General features: G+C 42.3%; 1 protein-coding gene across 1 annotated transcript; it reads left to right on the top strand.

Moving 5' to 3' along the window:
* The first annotated feature begins 16,180 nt into the window (after positions 1-16,180).
* Positions 16,181-17,631, top strand: LOC133382184 (transcription factor 15-like). The gene is made up of 2 exons (XM_061621856.1): positions 16,181-16,626; positions 17,505-17,631. The coding sequence occupies exons 1-2, from the start codon at positions 16,357-16,359 to the stop codon at positions 17,556-17,558; spliced, it is 324 nt and encodes a 107-aa protein (XP_061477840.1). The 5' UTR covers positions 16,181-16,356; the 3' UTR covers positions 17,559-17,631.
* The last annotated feature ends 7,842 nt before the right edge of the window (positions 17,632-25,473 follow it).

Raw genomic sequence — 25,473 nt, forward strand, 5'->3', positions numbered from 1 at the left:
CAGTCTCCATGATAATGAGGGTTTTTGATACTACAGTTGTTACTCATCCCAGAGTTTTGGACCTGATGCGATAAATATTGAAGTTGGTAGAAAGTACTGTTGTCCTTTGGGCATGTTCTCCAAATGAAAAATACAATTTGGAACGGGGCTGCTAGTGTGGATTGTCCTGGCAGCCATGTTACTGCTGCGCAGTGGGAAGAAATTAGTCGGGTCTGAAATAGCAGACCCTAATACTATTCAGGACCAAACTACCCATAATGTTAGTCATGCGTTTAAGCAAGTGTTGCTCTATCCTTTCTTTGTCAGATCCCTGTGAGGTATGTTGGGGGGGGGGGAGAAAGCAGCCAAAGGGCTCAGTCTGGAACATGCTTCTGATCTGCATCGGGGCCCACCACTGGTTTTCTGCTGAATGCTGCCCCTTGCCCTTGGAAATCACATGGAGTTTGGCCCCTGGTGGACACCTAATATTTCAGGAGCACCAGGATCCAAGTGTCCACAAGCCAGTTTGGGTTTTCCTTAGGACAGTGATTCAATTAGACCAGGATTCAGCTGGAGTCTCTGTATTGCACCACCTCAGTGCCTTGACAAATCCTAGCCTTTACTGGTTTGTGCTTTGCTATAAAGGTTGCCAGAATTGCTTAGGCGAATTTTTAGGTGAGGGTCTACAGTGAGCTGACTTGCTTCTCTGTCTGGCCCTTTCAGGCTGACATTCTCTTTCTTCCCTCCAACCTATTTTCTTTTTGAGTTCAGGGCCATGTTGCAATACAAAGTTATGGCAAAAAGAGAGAGAGAGAGGTATGTATGTATGTATTTATTTATTTATTGCACTTGTATACCACCCCATAGCTGAAGCTCTCTGGGCGGTTTACAGCAATTAAAAACATTAAAACAAATATACAATTTAAAACACATATTTTAAAAACAATTTAAGACACAATTTTAAAATTTAAAACAATATAAAAACAATTTAAAACATGCTAAAATGCCTGGGAGAAGAGGAAAGTCTTGGCCTGGTGCCGAAAGAATAACAGTGTTGGCGCCAGGCGCACCTCATCATACCAGTCATTCCATAATTTGGGGGCCACCACTGAGAAGGCCCTCTCCCTTGTTGCCACTCTCCGAGCTTCCCTTGGAGTAGGCACCTGGAGGAGGGCCTTTGATCTTCACTGTAGTGTACGGGTAGGTTCGTATCAGGAGAGGCGTTCCATCAGGTATTGTGGTCCCAAGTCGTGTAAGGCTTTATAGGTCAAAACCAGCACTTTGAATCAAGCTCGGAAACATAAAGGCAGCCAATGCAAATGGGCCAGAATCGGTTTTATATGTTCGGACCGTCTGGTCCCTGTTACCAATCTGGCCGCTGCATTTTGCACAAGCTGCAGTTTCCGAACCGTCTTCAAAGGCAGCCCCACGTAGAGTGCATTGCAGTAATCTAATTTGGAGGTTACCAGAGAATGGACAACTGAAGCCAGGTTATCCCTGTCCAGATAGGGACGTAGTTGGGCCACCAACCGAAGTTGGTAGAAGGCACTCCGTGCCACCGAGGCTACCTGAGCCTCAAGTGACAGAGATGGTTCTAGGAGAACCCCCAAGCTACGAATCTGCTCCTTCAGGGGGAGCGCAACCCCATCCAGGACAGGTTGGACATCCACCATCCAGTCAGAAGAACCACCCACTAGCAGCATCTCAGTCTTGTCTGGATTGAGCCTCAGTTTATTAGCCCTTATCCAGTCCATTGTTGCAGCCAGACACCAGTTCAGCACATTGACAGCCTCACCTGAAGAAGATGAAATGGAGAAATAGAGCTGCGTGTCATCAGCATACTGATGGCAACGCACTCCAAAGCTCCGGATGACCGAACCCAACGGTTTCATGTAGATGTTGAACAGCATGGGGGACAGAACTGACCCCTGCGGAACCCCACACTGGAGAGTCCAGGGTGTCGAGTAATGTTCCCCAAGCATGTCTGTCACCCCACAGTCACTTAAAGCAGGGTTGGGGTATTTGTGTATTTCTGTATTTTATTTGACCACAACTCTTTTTATCCCTGACCATTGTCCGCACTGACTGCGGTTGAAGGGAGTTGTATTTCAGGCCACAGTTTCCACATTTCTGGTCTAAATAAATACCTTGCTTGTATGCCACCTTATGTATGGTGATGAAGCAGAAAGCATCTGTTAGACTTCATTCCTGCACGCATGCTCCTCATTTGAAAGTAAAGTAAAACGTTATGCTCTGTCATTCCACTTTTCCACCAGACTCATGGCTTAGATCTGTTGCACTTTTGAAATGCCACTAGGGGATGTTGTTGCTACAGCTTCCTGCTCAAGTCTTTTTATACTGATGCATAATCTAGACACAGCCTAGCAGCTAAAAAAAAAAAAGCCCTGTAAAAACGCAGGGAGAAAAACAGCCAAAGGGTGAAAGGAACAATTTTATGTGAACTTTTTTTTAAGTATATGTATTAAAATAGATATACCAACAACAGTAATACAACAAGCTATTTGAGCTTCCAACAGGTAACCTATTTAACTTAGATTTTCTTCCAGAACACTTGTAGACATAAAGCTATACTCTTTATATCTGAAACCAACCTGGAAAAATACGTAAGCAGTAAACCAACTAGGAGTATTCTGTCTACATTTATATCTACTGTATCTATCAGTCGAGGTTGGTTTACTAGGGCAAACAAAGCACTGCCCTTCCAAAGAGAGCTGCAATGAAAAAACAATTTTCCTTCCAAAATCTCAGAGCCACACTCTTTGTTGTCGTTCACACTACCATCATTCAGTTTGAACATAGAGAAACTGCTGGAGACATTTCTGTAAATTCCCCATTCTGTGGTCAATCCACTCTATATACTGCTCAGCCAATCCCAAGACAATATGACCAGGTGCTCTCTTCTACCCATTTCCAGCCAGAAAAAAAATATGCATTGTCCCAGGACTCTAACCTCTTAAGAGCTGGTGAGCTGTTACAAGTTCTTCCCCTCTTCCTTTTGGCCCAATGGAAATCCAGCCAATCAGGAACCAGGACTTAGCATGCAGCCACAGAAGAGCATGAATAGAAATGTTAATAGAGCCATGGAGCCCTATTAAGCCTATCAGAATCATCATATGTTCCAAGCATGTGCAGAGCTGTTTCCTTGCAGGCCACACCTTCACAGAACATTCTGGAAGGCAGGTAGCAGGACAAAAGCATGGCTGTTGGGTTTTCTGAGCAGCTTTGTCCTTTTATTTTCTTAATTACATCACTCACTGACCTGGACCTATTCGTATGTGTGAGGGAGACTAGAGAAGCAAACATCAGTAGACACAGTATGAGTTGGTTGTTTCATAATATGTATCTGTTTTTTACTCCATGATGCGTGGCTGGTGCTGTGCCTCCTGTGGTAATTTAGCCACGTGGTTAAGGTGTTGGACTACAACCTGGGAGACCAGGGTTCAAATCCCCACATAGACATGAAGCTCACTGGGTGACCTTGGGCCAGTCACTACCTCTCAGCCTCATGAAAACCCTATTCGTAGGGTTGCCGTAAGTCGGAATTGACTTGAAGGCAGTAAATTTACATTTTAATCAAAAGATTACAAGTTCCATTAAAAAAACCCACAACCATATCATTTTGGTGAGGGAGGAGGATAAAAAAAAATCTCCAAAGGGCATGCTGGGACATATAGCTCCTTTCCTTTCACCCAGCAATGGACACTGTAAGCATTAGATACAGGATGGGAACTGTAGTTTTCTTAGGATTCTATATTTGTATTAGGTAAAGATTTTGCGTTTTATTTCTGGAAGAGGGGCCTAGGAAGGAGAAAAGGGGTCAAATCTAGTAATTCCACTTATCCAAGTTCTTCTGAGCATTTAAGCTGATTGGGTGATATCTTAATGCTCTGAAACAAATACAATAGAACTATGGACTCTGAGCCTAACCTATCTCCAAGGGTTATTATGAGGATAACATGAGGAAAAGGCGAACCATGAATGCCACTTTTAGGTCCTTGGAGGAGGTTTTTCCCATGTTATCCTCACAACATCCCTGTGAGGTATGTTAGAGAGAGAGTACAGGGACAGCAGTCACTCCATCATTTATATTTAAGACTGAAGTTACTGTTGTGTTGTGGAGTCATCTTACTAAACACAAGAGTTTCTTGGGTGACGCAGGTGCACTTTGTACATGCCCATGCACTTTATTTCTGAGGTTCATAGTTCCTCATCTATGTGAGAGGAGGCCATAGAGACCAGGAGGGTTGATGTTGCTAACAGTCAAACCCTTTAGGCTACATAAGACTCTGCAATGAATATTCTACCCAAACATTTTCTTTCTCTGGAAACCAATTGGGAAGAGTTTTGTCTTTACAGTTTTTCTTTTATCTTCCCACCAGAGGATCTGGAAACCTATTTTAAAACTGCCACAGGCTCCTTTCATGGTGTTGGGTAGTTACTTTGATGCCCTTACACAGGAATAGCCAACTAGCCATGCCTTACAGCAAAACCCAAAAAGTTGAGTAGCACTTTTAAGACTAACAAATGTATTATTGCATACACTTTCATGGATTACCAAAAATGATGTTGCAGGCCACCTAAATGAAGCTACTTGACCACTGGTGGTCCGCAGACCACAGTTTGGGAAACTCCTGGTCTACAGCAGCCTTCCCCAGCCTAGTGCCATCCAGATGTTTGGGATTCCATCAGCCCAGTTATCATGGTCAATGGTTAGGAATGATGGGAGTTTAGTCCAAACCCACCTGGAGGAGGTTGGCAAGACTGGTCTATAGACAAACAGCAACTCTTCAGCGTTTCAGACAGGAGTCTCTCCCAGCCCTACCTGCAGATGCTGGGTATTGAACCTGGGACCTTTTGCATGCAAGGCAGATGTTCTGCCAGTGAGCTACAGCAATGCTCCTCCACGTCACAAATTCCCTGCATTCTCCCTGGCATGCTAGTTTTCTCTATAGATGTTTGTTGTCAATGATTATGTATGCAGTATGGAAGAGCATTCAGATGAGATCCCACCTGTACTCTGGAGTGGTACAGCCCAGACATAGATTTACCACAGTAAGAACTATTTCTGGGTGGAAGAACCCTCACTGAGCTGGAGGCTGCAGTGTGTGTCTGTTTCTCTTGTGAGTGGAGTACACAGACATTGATGGAATGCCATGTAGCTCCTTCTACACAATCACCAGCAGTCAGAAGGATGAGAATTTTGCTGTGTGTTTTATAGTGTACACAGAGGCCATTTTACACAATGCCTGTGTGAGCAGCAGTCTCAACCATTACCCAGGATGCTCTCCTGTGGAAAAAAAGGAAATGCCAGCCATGCCATCATAGGTACAATCAGCAAGAAAACTTCCCTTTCTGCCAGTTTCTTAAGTGGTGGTGGATGGAGAGAAAGCCTAAACAACTTTGCCTCACCCAATCTCATTGACCCCCAAGCTGCCCCACCAGCTCTAGGGGGCACTACCTGCTACTGATTTTGTTATACTCATTACAATGGGTACAGTCCCCTAGCTTATCTCCCATATCTGAAAGGGAAACAAGGTGGCTGGTGACCTCCATTCCTACTGTGAGCATGTTCCCTGCGCAATCATATTCTTTATGCTTGTTTTTATTATATCTTCTTGCACAAGACATCACATCCTTTAAAAAATAATACAGCAATTACAAGCAATTGCAAATTTGCCTGATTTTAATTCTTTGATTGCAGAATGATTCACCCTGGAGTGGAGATTCACCCTGGGGAGATCTGAGAAGCATTTGTGCCTGCACAAGTGGAAGTTAAGGATCTCCTATTTTCACAATAATTCTGTAATCCTCACAGGTCTTCCTAAAAATGTAGGACACAATGAGATAGAAAACTTTAATTTGGGTTCTCAGATGTTCTGAATTAGCACAGAATACATCTGCAAACTACACAGAGACCGTGATTAGTGGTGTCTTCATAGGAAATATGTACTGTATCTAAATGGCAACTTGGATAGTGATTGTTGTGCAATACCTCTGCTTATCTACCCCCTGCCCACCTCTACTAATTTTGTGCTAAGTTTTACAGCTGTATAATGGGACAGAGTAATCTGGGCATAATCTGAAAGACTGTGCCTACACTTGCAGAACTCTTTCTTGAGTAATGCCCCCCCTTCTACAAGTGTGAAAAACCTGTTAGATTGAAGACTGGTATTGAAACAGTACTCATTTTCATGTTTCTAGAGCAGAAGCAGCTCCTGCCCTTGGAGAAGTGGCAGTAGCACAAACATCTGCCCCTGTAACAACAGCTGCAGGTGATCCCTGTTTGGTCCCTAAAACAGAACTGAAGCTATGCCTGATCCTACAAGCAAAAGAGTTAAAAGTGCATTTCCCAAGTGTTCAGTCACCCTCCTGAGAAATTAAGGGGGGTGGGGAGAGGGAGGGAGAGACAGAGAGAGAACCTTTTTGTCCTATTCAGGGAGTACCTAATAGCAGTGGAAGTATGGGTCTGTACAGTACCTTGATGGAAGATCAAGGATAATCCCTTTATTACCGCTCTGAGTTTTCTAAATGGAGGAGGGGGAGGAGGATTAAAAAATAATAATCTCTTCAGGATCCTGACTCTGCTTTTCTGGAGTTGCATGCATCTGGCTTGGGGAGACGTTCCTGTAAATGTCTTTGTAGCCATACATTTGTTGCAAGGGGGCTAGTGCCATTGCAGATACAGAGTGGAGTTGTAAAACATCCTTTGGGGCTTCTGTAACAAACCTTCTGACACTGGGCTGGGGCTGCAAGTATTCTTGGAAGGAGTAGCACCCTGGCCAAAAGAGTGACTCTGGGCCCTGTGTGGTGGTGGAAGAAATATTTGGCCCCACACTGCTGAGCACAGCTGACTGGGGCAGGGCCGAGTGCACGGTCAACAGGCATGGGCAGCTGTGACCCTGGGAGTAGATAACATTTCTCTCCCTGAAGGAAGTGGTGCCCTCTGGTTAGGGAGCCAGGCCAGAGGTTGCTGTGAATGTGGCTCTGCGAGACCTGGGACCAAGCCAGCCTGAGACTTATCTCCACACGCTTTGCTCTGGGCCAGCACCCTCCCCCTACCATGTTCTGCTGTGGGAACATTCTTAGTCAAGCACAATAAATGCTTTGCTCTTCCTAATAGCTTGCACATGGTGGGCGGGCCTAGCCTTGGGAATGTGCAGCTTAGTTCCTCCATGCTACACACGTCATATCACCCTGCTGCCACTTGTGATATGAGAGTGATGCCCCCTTTGCCACAAACTAGGCCTCACTACATCATTGGGGGCTGGACACAAGTTACCCTGTGTCTCAAGGCAGCATTGGCTGGCTGGCATTGAGAGAAGTCACCCTGTAAATAAATCCATGGGTGGTTCAAGTAAAAGGAATGTGTGTTCCCAGCTCTGTTCTGCCTTTCAGTCGTTAATGAAATCCAGCATGCCAAACAGTGTTTTTGGAGCCAGAGGCTCTGTTTAATGGAAGTCAGCAGTGAAAGAACCTCACATTAAATTGGGCCTGCCTTTGGGGTGGAAAAGCTTTCAATATAAGAACCCCTCGCACAACACAGATGCAACTGCCTCTGCAGCTGTACAGGGATTCTCTCCTCAACACCAAGGTGCAGATGCAGCTCAGCTCAAGTGTAGTCACCATGGATATAAGAATGCACTGAAATGGGTCTGTTTTAAGGGCCCAGCTATGTTTATAGCATGAATCCTTTTGAGATTACCTTCAGTTTGATGACAGATACATTGGTCAGCCTGATATTGAACTGGAGGGGGGATTGTGTAGCCTGTAGGAGCTTATGTGCTTGGGTTGATTCTGTTGCATACTCATAGTGGTATTGGTGTGTTTTTCTATAAATCAAGGGCTTAAAATCAAAGAAGACACTTGATAAGTTTAATTTCTGCCCGTTAACCATGTCATCTGATTGAGGAATCTTCCTCCATGATATGAAACATGTGGGATGAGTTGTGGGTAAATGGAGTCAAGGAAATGCACTCTGCACATAGGCAGAGGCACTCTAATATTTTATTATTGATAGATTCTGGGGTCTGGCACTGGGAACAAGGTATAGGACTAAAGCCTAATGTTCTTTGGCTCAAACTGATTCTGCCACCTTAGGCCGTGTTGCAACAGATGCACTAAGGCCTCATTCTTTATTCCTTTTCTTTGAAGTGGGACAGTACGTCTGGGTCACCATTCCTGAAAACACACACACAAGAATAGTACTGAAGGTCTGCAGCTAAACTCTTCCTTCACTCTTTGTCCCAAACAGTAATGGTTATTCCAGTGCAATTTAGCAGTGCCAATGAAACATCTATGAAATTGAGGTTGCTACCCACTTCCTTATTTGCACTTCTAGTTCCGTTATTTCATTGGTCCATCTAGTGGGTCAGGCCATGACCTAAGAGGTGGATTGCATCACAGTCATGACCGCAATCTTCTTTGGCTAGAGTTGGTTTGTTCTTCGAAAGAGAATGAGAGAGGAGAAAAAGACAGGATGGAGGAACCCAGAAAAAACTGATGGAGAAAGATGTAAAAAAATTAAATGTGTGAAGGGCTAAAGAGAAGGGTAATGGATCTGAAAAAGATCCCAAAAGATGGGCAGAGATAATCTGAATAAGTACCTCCTGCACCCTACAATAAGCCCTGCAGCCTTCCTGGCTCAAAACATTGTTTTGGTGTGCAGTGCTAATGCAGGGGTAACCAAGGTGGTGACCTCCAGATGTTGATGGACCCCAGATCCCATGAGCCCCAGCCAACATGGCTAATAATCAAGGATTATGGGAATTTTAGCCCAACAATGGCTGGAGGGCACCATATTGGCTGTGCTAACAGTAGGCTAGGCTCTCCCCAAGAACGCCATTGGGTTTTTTTGGTAAACCAGTTTCCTCTCTAGTAGTGAATTCAAGAGTTCAAATCCCCATCCATAGGGAAGCAAAACCAGAACTGAACAGACAGAAATTCACAGAAGGATCTTTTCCACCCCTGCAGTTGTCTTTGCATCCACCCAGCTTCTCCAGAGGGCCCCTGAACAAAGTGGGGATGTGGCACAAGGGGCTAGCCCACCCAATTTTGTGCAAGTCCCTTTCCCCTAGCCTTTGTGACTCATCTTACATTGAAGGGTTCCCTGTCCTTTCAAAGTGGTTATTCAGGGGGTGCAAATGGCTGCAGTTGGGGAGGAGAGCAGAAATTTTCCTTCCATTCATTTATACTTCGATCTAAGCCTATGAATCTGTCAATTAAGTCTCTTGGAAAGGGAGGAAAATGGAGAGCAGGAATTAAGTTTGCTCAAACCCCTTACAGGAAGTATAGTATATATGAAAAGGGGTGGGGTTGAGGTTATTAGGATACATACTATTGATGATTTAAAAGCAAACAAACTCCATCCAACCTTCACTATAAGGAAACAGGGAGAAAAAACACAGTGTCCTTTTCCCATTCCCCAGAATTGCATTTCTCTTCCCTTGTATAACTCTATACTGTTGCATGCACCAAGTCTCGGAGCAGTGTGACACTTCCAGGATGTCAGTGCTCAGGGTTTGGTTTCCTTGGAATAAAGGTCAGCGGAGACTGTGGAATCTTACAGGATGTATACCTGTATATACAGCCTGAGCATAATATGGAGGGATTCATAGCATTAACAGTCCAAAAGATCTTGCTCTTCCATCAGGCTTGTAGGGAGGCACCCCCAAACCATGGTGCAGAGAGCAGGCCTCTCTGTGTGTCTTCCTAGTTCCCAGTGAGAGAAATGCATATAATGTGTTGCTTTTTCAGAATATGTTAAGGATAAATAAAATATGTAATTTTATTGTTAAGAATAAGGGGTTCATAAGTTGATAGACTGTTTGTAGTAGATATTCTATAGAAGCTGAAGCTAAGACAAGTAAACGAAAAGGGGCTTTTTCTTTGAACAGGATATGATTACCCACAAGCTATGAGGCTGCAGCTGCTTTGTTTGCCTTTTAGACAAAGTTAATTTTAAAGTAGATAAAGGATTCACGCTTGGCTGATTTAGATGAGATTTTTATTCTTTACTTGCTTTGCTTGATGTAAGGGAAAATTAATAGGGTAAATAGATTATTTTATAGATTGACTTTAGACACACTTGGGTTAAGGTTGCTAGGTGAAAAGGGGATTTTCTCCTGTAAAGATAGAAAAAGACCATCTGGAACTCAGACAGCCTCGGCCTGTTTGTGGTCAAAGTCTGTTTTAATATAGAAGGTGGGATTTTCGCTTGGAAGAATCATAGGGAAATTTTACTTTGCTTGACGTAATGAGAGTGTTTTGAAGATATTCTGCTTAATTAATATTTACATAATATTAGTATAGGACAGCTTAGAACTAGGTAATAAGAAATCTAAATAGGGGTGGGACTTCATTAAGGCGTTTTTTGGATAAGATTGTAAACCCTGGAAGTACCTGACCAATGGGGAAAACAGGGGAGGGAACTTAAGCGTCGTGCTAGAGGATAAAAGTCTGTACCAATGTCATGTTGGGTGTGTCTGCCTTCTGGTAGGACACCCGTGCTTGCAAGGACGAAATAAAGCTTTATAACTGCTTCACAATTGTCTCTGTCGTGGGTCTTCCACAGGGGACCATTTTGGGGTCTCATAGGGGGTTTTTCCCTTAAGGAAAACCACGTTTAAAACCACGTTTCTTACAAATGGGGGCTCGTCCGGGATCCAGTCCTTGAAGTGACCACTGGTCCTAATTCTACTGTGGGAAGACCCGTCCTGTTGACCTTTCAACAGTCCCAGGTAGTAAAGGAGGCAGTTTGGTTCTTCAACTGACAAAATGTCCCAGGACCTAATTTAATAGACCAGACATTGTGAATCAGGGGGAAATTCTTTGGGTGTGTGTCTCTTGGAAATGAAAAGATCTGGAACGGTAGGCACCCGGCGAGATACGCGTAAAATTGACCAGGCAACACCGTGCACGGATAAAGGTAAGAAAAACATTAAAGTCACTGGAAGGTTGATGTGAGTACTTATCTTGATGGTCGGGAAACCAAAGTGTGAGGAGTTGGAGTCTCCCTGACTTTGGTAATCCAGGTGTGAGGAGTTAGAGGCTCCCTGATCTGGCAAACAGGGTGTGAGGAGTTAGAGGCTCCCTGACCTTGGTAAAGGACTGGACCTTACTGTCCTGTGTGTGAGGCAGGAGGAGTGGGGATAAAGTCCCGGGCTGGACCTTGTCTTCTTGAGTGAAAAACAGGAAGAGGAAGGTACTGGCCTTAAAAGTGTGAGTGTGTGTGTCAGACCTGAATGTGAGTGATTGAGACGTGTTTTGAACGTAAAGTGAGTCCGGAGTCTCAATTCACATTTCCATACTTCTGTAAGGAAGACGGGTGGAGAGAGACGAAGCGAGTGAAAGGATTGAAAGAGGTCTGACTTTAGAAATGGGAAACAAAAGTAGTAAGAAGATTAAAGATCAGACTAAGATACTTACTACAAAAATACCAGATAAGGAGATTAACATACCTCCTGAAAGTCCTCTGGGGATAAGATTAAGGGCTTGGGAGGACTTAGAATGTACCAGGAACAAAGATAAGAAGAGAATGATTCAATATTGTTGTTTTGAATGGCCAAGCCAACCCTTACAACCTCCAGCCATATTTTGGCCCAAATGTGGAGCCTTTGAGGCTTGTCTTTGTCAACGTTTAAATTTCTTTGTAAACAATAAAGAACCATTCTCACAGGAAGAATCAGATTATGCATTATGTTGGAAGAGAAATTATGAAGGGAATTGTTATCCGTTAAGGATCGCAAAGAAGCAGGTTAAAACAATGAATCAAAATGAACTTAAACATTGGGTCAGAAAGACAAGGAAAATGGATGGATTCAGAAGCAGAGGGAGGGGTAGAACCAACAGACCAGACATAGAATCCAATCAGAAATGGACAGGCCCACAAGCCGGATGCTGGTTATGTGGGAAATTTGGACACTTCCAACGAGAATGCCTTGACTTAAAGAAGGAGGAAAATAACGCATCACTAATGGCCTTTGATGAACAATAGGGAAGTCAGGGATTCCCTAAAACTGGGCCCCACCAGGAAATCTTGACAAATGTTAAAGTGGGATCCTGGGAGGAAGAAGTAGTGTTTCTAACAGACATTGGAGCTGCCAGATCATCTTTGAATTACATCCCCAAAGGTATGAATCTGTCACCTTGTAAGTTATCAGTATCAGGTGAAGCATTTGATGTGCCAGTATTTGAAGAGGCTCAAGTGCAAACAACCCAATTAAAATCAAAGGGAAAAACTGTTCTATATACCCGAAATAGGAAATAATTTATTAGGAAGGGATTTACTAGTAGAATTGGCAATGAATTTGAAATTTGAAATGAACAGATTGTAACTATTAGTAAGAAAAGGAATAATAATGACTATTCTACACAAAGGAAGTCACAGAGGGATACAAGTTATGGATGTATGGGTGTTTATACAGTAACTAAACAAGTTAGTTAATGAAAAGGCAAAAGAAACTGCCTTACAGTCAGAACCAATCACAATTAATATATTAGTATAGAAATTGTCCCCAGTTTCATCAAACAGGAAATAAAACAATTAGAAAATTAGGTTTGAATAATCATTTGGTGTTGGGAATTAAGGATGTGATAAAAGAGATGGACAATGTTGTGAAGTTAAGTCAAGGCCATTAATTTAAGGATCCAATAAGGGTGAGAATTGTGGTCTGGACATTGTACATGTGTTGGAAAGGGTGGTGTGAGACAGGTAATATCCACAACCACAGAAAACAAATTAAATAAGGAAAAGGAAGAAAAGGAAAATTTAGGAGAAGGCTGTGCCCTTCACTCCAGTGTTTTCATTGAGAGGTGGAGAAAGTTGTTAGATAAAGAGTGGAATTTGAAACTGGGAACCAAGTGCAGGAAGTCATATTAGGAAGTTAGGATTCAGACCAAAATTAATGCACCCAAGTTAAGATAAACCCCACAACCCATCCTCTGGATTTTGTAAGGAGATCCCAAACATTACCGAGGATTTGTTGTGGAGAAAAATGAACTGAGATCAAAAAGAAGTAAAATGTGTATAAAGGTGGTCAGTTTTACCCACTTGTCATTTTTGCAGTAGAAAATAAGAAAGTAAAATGTCCAAAATGTATGAGAAATATGGCATGTTTCCAGTAGAATTCTTATCTTTGTGGCATACTCATATAAGCACTTAAAGCAAAAAAAAAAAAGCAACAGTTCCTAGAAAAAAAGAATCTTTGATTTAGAATCAAAATCATTAAAAGGGCTTTGGAAGGTAGGACTTGATTTTCCAGTTTTGACAACTAGGTCCCTCTAAATAAGAAGAGAATCTATTAAATTTCTGATAAGTTATGGGATGAATATAAATTTTATTTGGGTTATTAGTGTAGGGCCAATTACTTTAAAAATTTGGAACTGCCATATGATTTTGCATGTATATCCCTTTTGAGGGAAATTACTCTATCCTACTCCTTTGTTGTTTAATGAGTAAGGATTTATGTATAAACATTCAGGTTCTTAGGAAAACTTGGAATGTTTCTCAGTAGTTATGAAGTAGTGCCTGAGTGGGGACACTCACTCAAGATTAAAAATAACTGAAATAGGCAGTATTTGGTTGTAAGTATATACTCCCAGGAAAGTGAACAATGTCATAAGAAGAGAAAGGGGAGTCATGACTATAGTAATTACATATAAGGAGAATGAGATATAAATGAATTTGACTGATTTAATTAGGAAATAGTGTTATGAATATTGTTAAATCAAACACAATTTTAAGGTAAATTGGTAGATGAAAAACATTGAGAAATTCTGTATACAGAATTGGCACATGTGTATACTTTATAAAAAGTAAAGGAGAGATATTTAAGAAACTAAAAGGTATTCCTACCGTAGAAACTTCACACCTGGGCATCTACTGAAGTGGACTTTCAGCTGTGCCAGTTTCCTTAAAATCCAGTCCAACGGTCATCTGGAAAATCCAGATCTGAATGGACTTTTGGGGTAACATCCAGTTGACGAGATTACTTCATTTCAGTCTCTCTTTCAATTGAGTGGCAGGGACTTTCCCTGCTGAGCAGGTCGCTCAGGGGAGGGTTCACATGCTTCGTTGTTATTTTTTTGTTTTATTTTTGCTACAGCCTGACATTCGGCTTAGGAAAAAGAATCTGAAACAATTGAAACAGACCTTTTACTTTTTATATTTAATATGGAGAAACTAGTAGTTTGATAAGTTGTTCCAATGCAGGCTGAAAAGACCACCTTTTTAGAAACTGCCCACAATGGAACTGTCTGTGTGCTAACACAGATAGATTCCTATTTATGGACCCAGGAGGAAGTGCCTGTTTGTGATAACATTATAAGATAAGGGGCAATATAATTATAAAATCAGTGTGGGTTTTAAATTTGATAATAATAAGTGTTAAATAGTGGAGTCCTTTGTAGGGGGAAAATCATTGAGTCTGGTCCGATGGATGTGGCAGGTGGCCAGTTGCCTGGACCAGTGGACCTAGACTGATGTTGCCCATTCAATGGATTCTTATGCTCATATTGTTTTGCCGGGAAAAGGGGGGTACATGTAAATTCCATCACCTGTCCCTCTTGGGAGGGATACATAAGCCGGCTGGCTGAGGTGGCCTGGGTTTTTGTCTTTTGTTTTGTTTTTGTTTTGCTGCTTTTTTTTCTTTTTTCTTTTGGGTGCCATTGGTTTTAGCTATGGGTGGGTTCGGTTTCGTTTTATATTGTAGTTCTTGGGTTTTTATGTAGTTTGTATGTTGTATTTTACTTTATCTTGTACGCCGCCTAGAGTGGCCGCTTGTGCGGCCAGATAGGCGGCCTAGAAATAAAATTTATTATTATTATTATTATTCCATGGCAAAACAGTATCTGGTTATTTATGTGAGAATTTCCCTCTAAGGGAATTCTTTGTTTTGTTTTGTTTAGGAATAGGGTAAAATGGAAAATTTATATATCTATCTGGTGTTGCCCTGAGACACCCTTTAACTATAGAAAATTACTCTCCTTGAGTTGGGGGGTGTTTTTGGATAATATCAGAGATAATCATTGTATTAAAATTATTGATACATATTGTTTGTCTCATTATATAATGATAAACAAAAGTTATTGGGCAAAAGAGCATTTCAGTTTTGTTCTGGGTCATGATAAGGATGGTGGACGTTCATTTCATGGCCCAGAGTTTCAGGATTCAGTATAATCTGACCCTCCTTTTGCATGTTTATATATTATGACTATTACACATTTTGTAACTGTTAATATATATATGGGTTGGGGATTATGGACTCTTATATTTAGGGGTATGGCAAAAACACTAACCTTTGTAATTAGGGATCAGTTTATGAAAAATTATGTACTGGCATTATTTTCTTTTATATCCTCCCTAAGGAAAAGAAAGGGGGGGCCTTTGGCCCAAACCTCACCGTTGGAGAATGCTGTAGATAAGACAAAGCCAGGAGACTGGGTGTTCCTAAAAAGGCTGGACCCATTACATTACAGTAAAACCAGGTTCCTTACCCACTACGTGAACCAGAACAATACAGACGGAAATCCCAAGACAAGCACCACGGCTACTCCTGCGGAAGACCACTGGAGGATTGAGTTAGAGGATCAAAACTGGACAGATAAGGAGAGATTTGAGACTTTACTAATTCCAGAATTAGATACTTGGAGTTCAGGGTGGGGATGGAAGGAAACTTGGGTTAGGACCCCGTGCCCACACGTAAGATTTAAAATATATCAGGCAGAATATTGTCAAAAGAAACAGCTAATAGTCTTGTGGGGAGAAGGGGACCAAGGATATTGGATAACATATCATAAAGGGCAAAACCTAGTCTTCCCCTTATATAATTTCAGGTGGGGACAAAAAGGTTGGGGTTGGCAGAGCATAGGAAAATTAGGAATAAGGGAACATCGAAATAGTTTAAAGTGTAATCAGTGTGAAAAGGAGTGGAATTTCACTGATGAACTACAAAATAGCTCCTGGACTCCAGAGGAAGTAAGGAGAGAAGAAGAAATGAGCAGATGGAGAGCAGAGTATCCATAGTACTATAGACCAAAACACTTCCTATCAGAAAATTAGGAATACAACCAATAGTATTATCATACAGAAAACTTGGACAAATAAAACCACAAGTTTTGGCAATAATACCCCTTCAAATTGGACCCACTCTTGATAGGATACCCCGGGAGGGGGATTCCTATATTTCCAGGTTGGCGACTGGTACCATATCAGTATAAATAAAAGTTGGGGGAATGTATAATACTACTGTAGTCCCAATGATTTCCATCCTCCTTGAAATAGTGGGATTTGTAATCAGTATTTGCCTTGTAATCATTTTCTTATATCTCTTTTGCTGTAAGCGCTTTTTTCTGTAAGTGATGGTGAGGCAACGACAGGCAGCCAATAATGCCAGTCAGAAGGTCCGGACCCAGAAAATTAATATGGCCTTTATAACCCTCCGCACCCTCATTCCCCTCAAACCCGTCTCCAAGATTGAGACACTGCGTCTGGCTTCTAGCTATATCGCCCACTTGATCAATGTCCTGCTGTTAGGCGAGGACAGTGAGGAGGGACAACCCTGCCTCAACACTCTCTGCAACACCAGGGGCGATAACCAGAGGAAGAAGTGGGCAGCCGGCAGAAGTCTGGTAGGTGGCAGAGGGGTGAGACAGGAGTTTATGAGAAGATAGAGCAAGACTAAATTTCAGTTTGGTTAGGACGGTCCTAGCCCGTGTGCTTATATTCAAAATAGAGACAGAATATGGAGAAATAAAATGCCTGGGTAGAATGAGTAAAATATATATTTGAACTGCTATGCTTGTGCAGCAGGCAGGCCAATGGCACAAATAGCTCCCTCCTCTATAGAAGGACCAGACAGTACCACTAAAATAAGTTGCCTGTTGACTCTGTACCAGCATGAGAATGCCTGGAACAATGAGACCCTCTCAAGAGCTTTCCCACCAGTTCCCAGCCTTAAAACCTAGAAGACTAAGGACACCTTCAGTGTTCGCCAGAGTTTCTAGGACTCACGCAAGAGGTGGGAACTTTGGATGGTTGTACAGGAGATGGGTTGAGTAGTTCTTCTCACCCTCAGGTAACAAGGGCAGACTTATTGTGGTATTGTTGAGGTGGAACATGACAGGCTATCCTCCCTGAAAACTGGACAGGGACATGTGCTATAGCACAATTGGCAAAAATAATTTACCCTGGCATTTGAACAAACTAAGATGTTTAGTAGAAGAAATAAAAGAGGGGCAATAGATTCCTCATTTGATAAAGGTATTTATATAGACTCTATCAGATATAGAACTCATTGGGTGGCTGGAATCCACGTTTGGAAAATGGAAGGGATGGATTGTATCAATATTTACCTCGCTAATAGCAGCAGTAGGGGTATTAACGGCTGTGGGGTGTTGCTTCATACCATGTGTACGAGGGTTAGCACAGAGAATAATAGAGATGGCTGTAACCAAACAGATGCCTTTAGAACCTCCTCTTTATAATGAAAATGTGTTACTTTTAGCAGAACCAGAAGGAGATTCTCAATCCTCCCAGGAAACTCGATGTGAGACCATGTTAGAAGAATTCAACAGAAGCATGAGAACTTAATGAAAAAGACAACAGAAAAATTATAAAATAAAAGAGGGGGGATTGAGAGAAATGCATATAATGTGTTGCTTTTTCAGAATATGTTAAGGATAAATAAAATATGTAATTTTATTGTTAAGAATAAGGGGTTCATAAGTTGATAGACTGTTTGTAGTAGATATTCTATAGAAGCTGAAGCTAAGACAAGTAAACGAAAAGGGGCTTTTTCTTTGAACAGGATATGATTACCCACAAGCTATGAGGCTGCAGCTGCTTTGTTTGCCTTTTAGACAAAGTTAATTTTAAAGTAGATAAAGGATTCACGCTTGGCTGATTTAGATGAGATTTTTATTCTTTACTTGCTTTGCTTGATGTAAGGGAAAATTAATAGGGTAAATAGATTATTTTATAGATTGACTTTAGACACACTTGGGTTAAGGTTGCTAGGTGAAAAGGGGATTTTCTCCTGTAAAGATAGAAAAAGACCATCTGGAACTCAGACAGCCTCGGCCTGTTTGTGGTCAAAGTCTGTTTTAATATAGAAGGGGGGATTTTCGCTTGGAAGAATCATAGGGAGATTTTACTTTGCTTGACGTAATGGGAGTGTTTTGAAGATATTCTGCTTAATTAATATTTACATAATAAATATTAGTATAGGACAGCTTAGAACTAGGTAATAAGAAATCTAAATAGGGGTGGGACTTCATTAAGGCGTTTTTTGGATAAGATTGTAAACCCTGGAAGTACCTGACCAATGGGGAAAATGGGAGGGAACTTAAGCGTCGTGCTAGAGGATAAAAGTCTGTACCGATGTCATGTTGGGTGTGTCTGCCTTCTGGTAGGACACCCGTGCTTGCAAGGATGAAATAAAGCTTTATAACTGCTTCACAATTGTCTCTGTCGTGGGTCTTCCACAGGGGACCATTTTGGGGTCTCATAGGGGGGTTTTCCCTTAAGGAAAACCACGTTTAAAACCACGTTTCTTACACCAGCTTCCCCAGACAAGACTGAAAACACAAGCCTCTCCTTGGTTTCAGGACGGGGGGTGTGTCTCTCCAGAAAGAGTTCCAATAGCTACAGAATCTCTCTGTGCTATATTCTTACATATGCTAATGGAGGCTACTTGACAAACCCATTAGCTCACAGACTAGCTTAACAAAGGAAACTAGTCTGACCAGTAGAATGGGTTTCTTCCCATGCATATCCCAGATGCATATCGCTGGAAAGGGGATTCATAGAAATCATCCATCTCAACCCTCAGTCCAATAGCAACAGTTTTAAAATGCACAGATTTGAGACGGGCAGATTTCTAATGCTGTGTATTGTGGGAGGAAGATAAGAGGTTGTCCCCCATTATCCCCTCCCTGCTTCAGCAGCTCCTATCTATTTGCCCCGCCTCCAACCACACAACAAAGTTCCTCTTCTAGGCTATCTAGTGCTGTGAGCAAGAGGTGCCCTTTCACAGAGTATGAATACAGTGCAGCTTTGCCTCCTTAAAATGACATTAAACGTGAATGTCTCTTTGAAGGAGAGTGTGGTGTCATCTAGCCTTAAGATGGCTGTAGTCAGACATCTACTGAAAGCACCCTTTCTGGACTCTGCCATGTTGGGCAATTCCCAGTCAGTTTCAAAACTGCCATTTTTGGGCAAGTGCATCTCGCTTCTAAGGTTTCTCTGATGAAATGGATTATCTACCCACATTGCAGTACATCCTTAGTCCTGGTTTTGAGACACAAGGTAAAATGACACTCGCTGTTCTGCCAGTTGCAGTGTGTCTCCACCTCTCTTCTGAAAATTGGAGCAGATGACACTAGTCAAACCTCGCCCCTTTTAACTGTACAACCTGGTGGGAGCTACTTGACTGCATTTTTTAAAAAATCAGCTTTGCAGAGATTTTGCAACTGATCAGTAGATCAACAATTTTTCCTCCAGGTATAGCTAATGGAAATGCTTCGTTCTGGTGACTAATGTATTTTCAGCCTAAAACAGCTTGGGGGGCTTTGGTAGATGGCCTATGCTAGGAATTAGACGCGGGGAGAACGTTCCTATTGCTTGTGCTGGACTTCTTAATGGTATTCAGTACCACCGACTGTGGTATTCTTCTGGACTGTCTGTTGATGGGGCTGAGGGGCACTATTTTTGTACTGGATCCACTCCTTCCTTGAGGGTCAGTCCCAGAAGGTGGTGATGACGAACTCTTGTTCAATACCTTGGCCATTGGTATAGTGTCCTTCAGGGATCAATTCTGTCTCTCATATTGTTCAATATCTACATAGAACTACTGGGAGAGGTCATCAAAGAGTTTGGAGTGTGTTGTCATCAATATGCAGATAACATGCAGCTCTGTTTCTTTTTTCCTCAGTTTAGGCTGGTGCACCGGCAAGGCCCATTCCTGAGGAAGTCAGACCTGGCTATGGTAATATATACCAGATTACTGCAAAGCACTCCAAATGGGGCTACCTTTGAAGAGTCTTTGAAGCTACAGTTAGTCCAATTTATCAACAAGGATGTTAGTGGGTGCACACCCATGGGACCATGTTACACCTACCTTGTAATTGGCTGTCAGTTGGTTCTGGGTACAATTCAAAATGATGGTGATCATGTTTAAAGTCCTAAAATGGCTTGGGCTCAGGATACCTCTGGGATTGCCTCCTTTTATCTTGGCCACTTTCTAACCTCAGGAGAGGCCCTTCTCTGTGTCCTAGCTAGAGTGGAAGCACAGTTGATGTTGACAATAGATGAGTCCTTTTAAGAGGCCACACACAATATTGAGGAATGCCTTGCCTTGTGGAGCATACATGGCCCCCTCTCTGCCTCTTGTTTGCTGTCTGTAAAACAATTTTATTCCCGCAGCATATTGCCTGCTAAGGCCATTTTTGCTTGTGATCTCTGTTATTTTTAAATCAACTTCAATGTTGTATTTTTGATTTGCTTTTGTAGTTTTATAATATTGTGGTTTTAAAGCATTGCAAGCTGCTCTGTCTGGGTTATGCATGGGTACTAGAAGGGCAGGACAGGATTTTTAATATAAAATAAATAAAACTTGGTGTTGCAGATTCTACTTACAAAAAGGGAACTGGGTTCTCGTGCACCCAAATATGCATCCTTGGCACTGGGAACCTGTGTCCTATGAGGCACCTTAGAACCATGGCTGGCCTAAGGCCCCACTCCCCCTGAAAGAGCAAAGTAGGCTGATCCCAGGAATGTCGTAAATTCATGGAGACTGCTGGGGTCAGCTCACTGGGGAGCACTTTGTGTCAGAATTAAGCTTTGGGTTCATAGGGCACAAACTGCTCGTGGGAGGGAAGCATGGTTTGGGAAAGCCTGATGCACATTTATTTATTACTTTATTTATACAATTTATAGACCTCTTTTCATCACAATGTAATATCAAAGTGGTTGCCAACACAATAAAACCAGAGCAATTAAATACAAATAAAAGTAAAATCAACAAGCAGCAGCAGCAGCATACTACAGAAAATCTCGACCTCCAGAAAAGACTTCGCCAGATACTCCAAAAGACTGGATGAACAGATGTGTTTTAATTAGGTTATAGCAGTTCATGATGTAGCCACTGATGCCTACAGGGGGAGGGAATTCTAGAGTGGGGGACAATTACTGAGTAGGCCCTGTCAGTGAGCAACACTTGGCAGTGGAATAACACTGGCTGACAAAGGGAAAGGCATCCACCAAGTAACCACCAAGTACCTGTGTCCCAAGTTGTGCAGGGCTTTATTTGGTAACAGCAACATCTTAAATTGGACCTAGTAATGTACAGATAACATTGCAAATCCTGAAAAATAGGTGTAATAAGACCATGGGCATCTGCATTAATTTTTATGGAAGGGGGAGTAAAACACACAGGGAGGAGCACACTAGCTTCTCACAAAAAAATTAGAAGACTAGTGCCTATACTTTCTGCATCAGGCTCTACTAATGCTAGAAACTCTTTAAAAAAGAAAAAAAAGCTGAGAAGCTTGGGGTTATGGTTCATCCGAGGGAGGGAAACTGACTCCCCTTGTGGACACCTATGAATATGACTCTATGCCGAAGTGCTAGCTGGTACTCTGGTGGCAGCATTCTGCACTAGCTTCAGTTTCTAGACCATCTTCAAGGGCAGCTCCATGTGGAGCCCATTGCAGTACCCAAGATGGAAGGTTACTAAGAACACAAACTCTGGCAAAAGAAATGCAAGAAGACAATAAGGGATGCTAAAAAAGAATTTGAGGAGCACATTGCTAAGAACATAAAAACCAACAACAAAAAATTCTATAAATACATTCAAAGCAGGAGACCATCTAGGGAGGCGATTGGACCCTTGGATGATAAGGGAGTCAAAGGTGTACTAAAGAACGATAAGGAGATTGCAGAGAAGCTAAATGAATTCTTTGCATCTGTCTTCACAGTGGAAGATATAGGGCAGATCCCTGAACCTGAACTAACATTTGCAGGAAGGGATTCTGAGGAACTGAGACAAATAGTGGTAACGAGAGAGGAAGTTCTAGGTTTAATGGACAATATAAAAACTAACAAATCACCGGGCCCAGATGGCATCCACCCGAGAGTTCTCAAAGAACTCAAATGTGAAATTGCTATCTGCTAACTAAAATATGTAACTTGTCCCTCGGGTCCTCCTCCATGCCTGAGCAATGGAAAGTGGCAAATGTAACGCCAATATTCAAAAAGGGATCCAGGGGGGATCCCGGAAATTACAGGCCAGTTAACTTCTGTCCCTGGAAAACTGGTAGAAAGTATGATTAAAGCTAGATTAACTAAGCACATAGAAGAACAAGCCTTGCTGAAGCAGAGCCAGCATGGCTTCTGCAAGGGAAAGTCCTGTCTCAGTAACCTATTAGAATTCTTTGAGAGTGTCAACAAGCATATAGATAGAGGTGATCCAGTGGACATAGTGTACTTAGACTTTCAAAAAGCGTTTGACAAGGTACCTCACCAAAGACTTCTGAGGAAGCTTAGCAGTCATGGAATAAGAGGAGAGGTCCTCTTGTGGATAAGGAATTGGTTAAGAAGCAGAAAGCGGAGAGTAGGAATAAATGGACAGTTCTCCCAATGGAGGGCTATAGAAAGTGGAGTCCCTCAGGGATCGGTATTGGGACCTGTACTTTTCAACTTGTTCATTAATGACCTAGAATTAGGAGTGAGCAGTCAAGTGGCCAAGTTTGCTGACGACACTAAATTGTTCAGGGTTGTTAAAACAAAAAGGGATTGCGAAGAGCTCCAAAAAGACCTCTCCAAACTGAGTGAATGGGCGGAAAAATGGCAAATGCAATTCAATATAAACAAGTGTAAAATTATGCATATGGGAGCAAAAAATCTTAATTTCACATATACGCTCATGGGGTCTGAACTGGCGGTGACCGACCGGGAGAGAGACCTCGGGGTTGTAGTGGACAGCACGATGAAAATGTCAACCCAATGTGCGGAAGCTGTGAAAAAGGCAAATTCCATGCTAGGGATAATTAGGAAAGGTATTGAAAATAAAACAGCCGATATCATAATACCGTTGTATAAATCTATGGTGCGGCCACATTTGGAATACTGTGTACAGTTCTGGTCGCCTCATCTCAAAAAGGATGTTATAGAGTTGGAAAAGGTTCAGAAGAGGGCAACCAGAATGATCAAGGGGATGGAGCGACTCCCTTACGAGGAAAGGTTGCAGCATTTGGGGCTTTTTAGTTTAGAGAAAAGGTGGGTCAGAGGAGACATGATAGAAGTGTATAAAATTATGCATGGCATTGAGAAAGTGGATAGAGAAAAGTTTTTCTCCCTCTCTCATAATACTAGAACTCGTGGACATTCAAAGAAGCTGAATGTTGGAAGATTCAGGACAGACAAAATCAAGTACTTCTTTACTCAGCGCATAGTTAAACTATGGAATTTGCTCCCACAAGATGCAGTAATGGCCACCAGCTTGGATGGCTTTAAAAGAAGATTAGACAAATTCATGGAGGACAGGGCTATCAATGGCTACTAGCCATGATGGCTGTGCTCTCTCACCCTGGTCAGAGGCAGCATGCTTCTGAAAACCAGTTGCCAGAAGCCTCAGGAGGGGAGAGTGTTCTTGCACTAGGGTCCTGCTTGTGGGCTTCCCCCAGGCACCTGGTTGGCCACTGTGAGAACAGGATGCTGGACTAGATGGGCCACTGGCCTGATCCAGCAGGCTCTTATGTTCTTATGTTCTTAAAGTGTGCAAAACTGTGGCCAAACTATGATCCAGGAATGGCTGTAGCTGGCAAGCCAGCAACACCTGGAAAGCGGTGCTCTTTGCCACTGAAGACACATGGGCCTTCAGCGACAGTGATGGATCTAAGAGCACCCCAGACTACATACCTCCTCCTGTAGGGGAAGTGCAACTCTATCCAGAACAGGTTGAACACTCAGTTCCTGTACACAAGAGCCACTTACAAACAGCACCTCTGTCTTGTTGGGATTCAGCTTCAATTTCTTGGCCCTTGTGTAGTCCATTACCACTTCCAGGCATTGGTTCGGCACTGGCAAAGCTATATCTGGTTCAGATGGTATGAAGATATTGAGCTGGGTGTTATCAGCGTACCAGTGACACCAAGCTCCAAAACCTTATGATATCATCCAGTGGCTTCATGTCATTCATTCATTAATTGGTGATCACTCATGGCTGAGTAAGATTGTCTTCCAATATAAGGTCTTTAACAGTGGGTCCGTTAAGTGACTGTGGAGGCCAAATCTGGATCCACACAGACTCCCACAGTGAGGACATAGGTTTCCAGATGGAAGATGGTCACTATGAGGATTTGTTTGACGTGCCTTCCGCTTAACTCGTTTGTCCCGTTCACCCTGTATTTGTGCTTCTTCAAAGTCCATAGCACCTTTGATAATAGCCGACCTCCATTTGGGACGTTCATGGGCCAAGGCTTCCCAGTTCTCGATGCTCATGTTACATTTTTTTAGATTCGCTTTAAAAACATCTTTAAACCTCTTTTGCTGTCCACTGATGTTCCATAATCCATCTTTAAGTTGGGAGTAAAGTAGCTGCTTTGGAAGACGGTGATCAGGCATTCGAACAACATGGCCAGTCCAGCGAAGTTGATGTTGAAGGATAATCGTTTCAACACTGGTAGTCTTTGCTTCTTCCAAAATGCTAATGTTAGTTTGTCTGTCTTCCCAAGTAATTTGCAGAATTTTCCGGAGGCAGCGTTGGTGGAATATTTCAAGAAGTTGGGAGTGGCGTTTATAAATGGTCCATGTTTCACAGGCATAGAGTAAGGTCGGTAGTACAATGGCTTTGTAAATAAGCATTTTGGTCTCCCTGCAAATATCCCAATCCTTGGACACTCTATGCTTCATTCGGGAGAATGCGGCATTCACAGAGCTCAGATGATGCTGAATTTGAGCATAGATGTCAGCTTTTACATAGAGATGGCTGCCAAGATAGAGGAAGTGATCAACGTTCTCCAGCGTCACACCATTAAACTGGATTGATGGTGCTACAGAGGGACTAGTTCGCACCTGTTGATGAAGCATTTTGGTTTTTTTAATATTGAGTGAGAGCCCAAGCTTTCCATATGCTTCTGCAAAGACATTTAGGATAGCTTGAAGATCTTTCTCTGAATGCGCGGAGACTACATTATCATCAACATATTGAAGTTCTACGACAGAGGTTGACATTACCTTTGCTTTCAGCCTACTGAGATTAAAAAGCTTTCAATCTGTTTGATATATGATTTCCACACCAGTAGTTTCCCCTCAATAAGGTGTAGAATCATAGCAATGAAGATAGCAAATAAGGTAGGAGCAATGATGTATCCCTGTTTTATGCCTGATCCAACTCTGAATGGATTGCTCTGAAAGTGATTGTTATCCAAAATTGTCGCTGTCATGTTGTCATGAAGGAGTTGCAAAATATTCACAAA

The sequence above is a fragment of the Rhineura floridana genome, chromosome 3 (genome assembly GCF_030035675.1).
Source record: "Rhineura floridana isolate rRhiFlo1 chromosome 3, rRhiFlo1.hap2, whole genome shotgun sequence".
NCBI classification, from domain to species: Eukaryota; Metazoa; Chordata; class Lepidosauria; order Squamata; family Rhineuridae; genus Rhineura; species Rhineura floridana.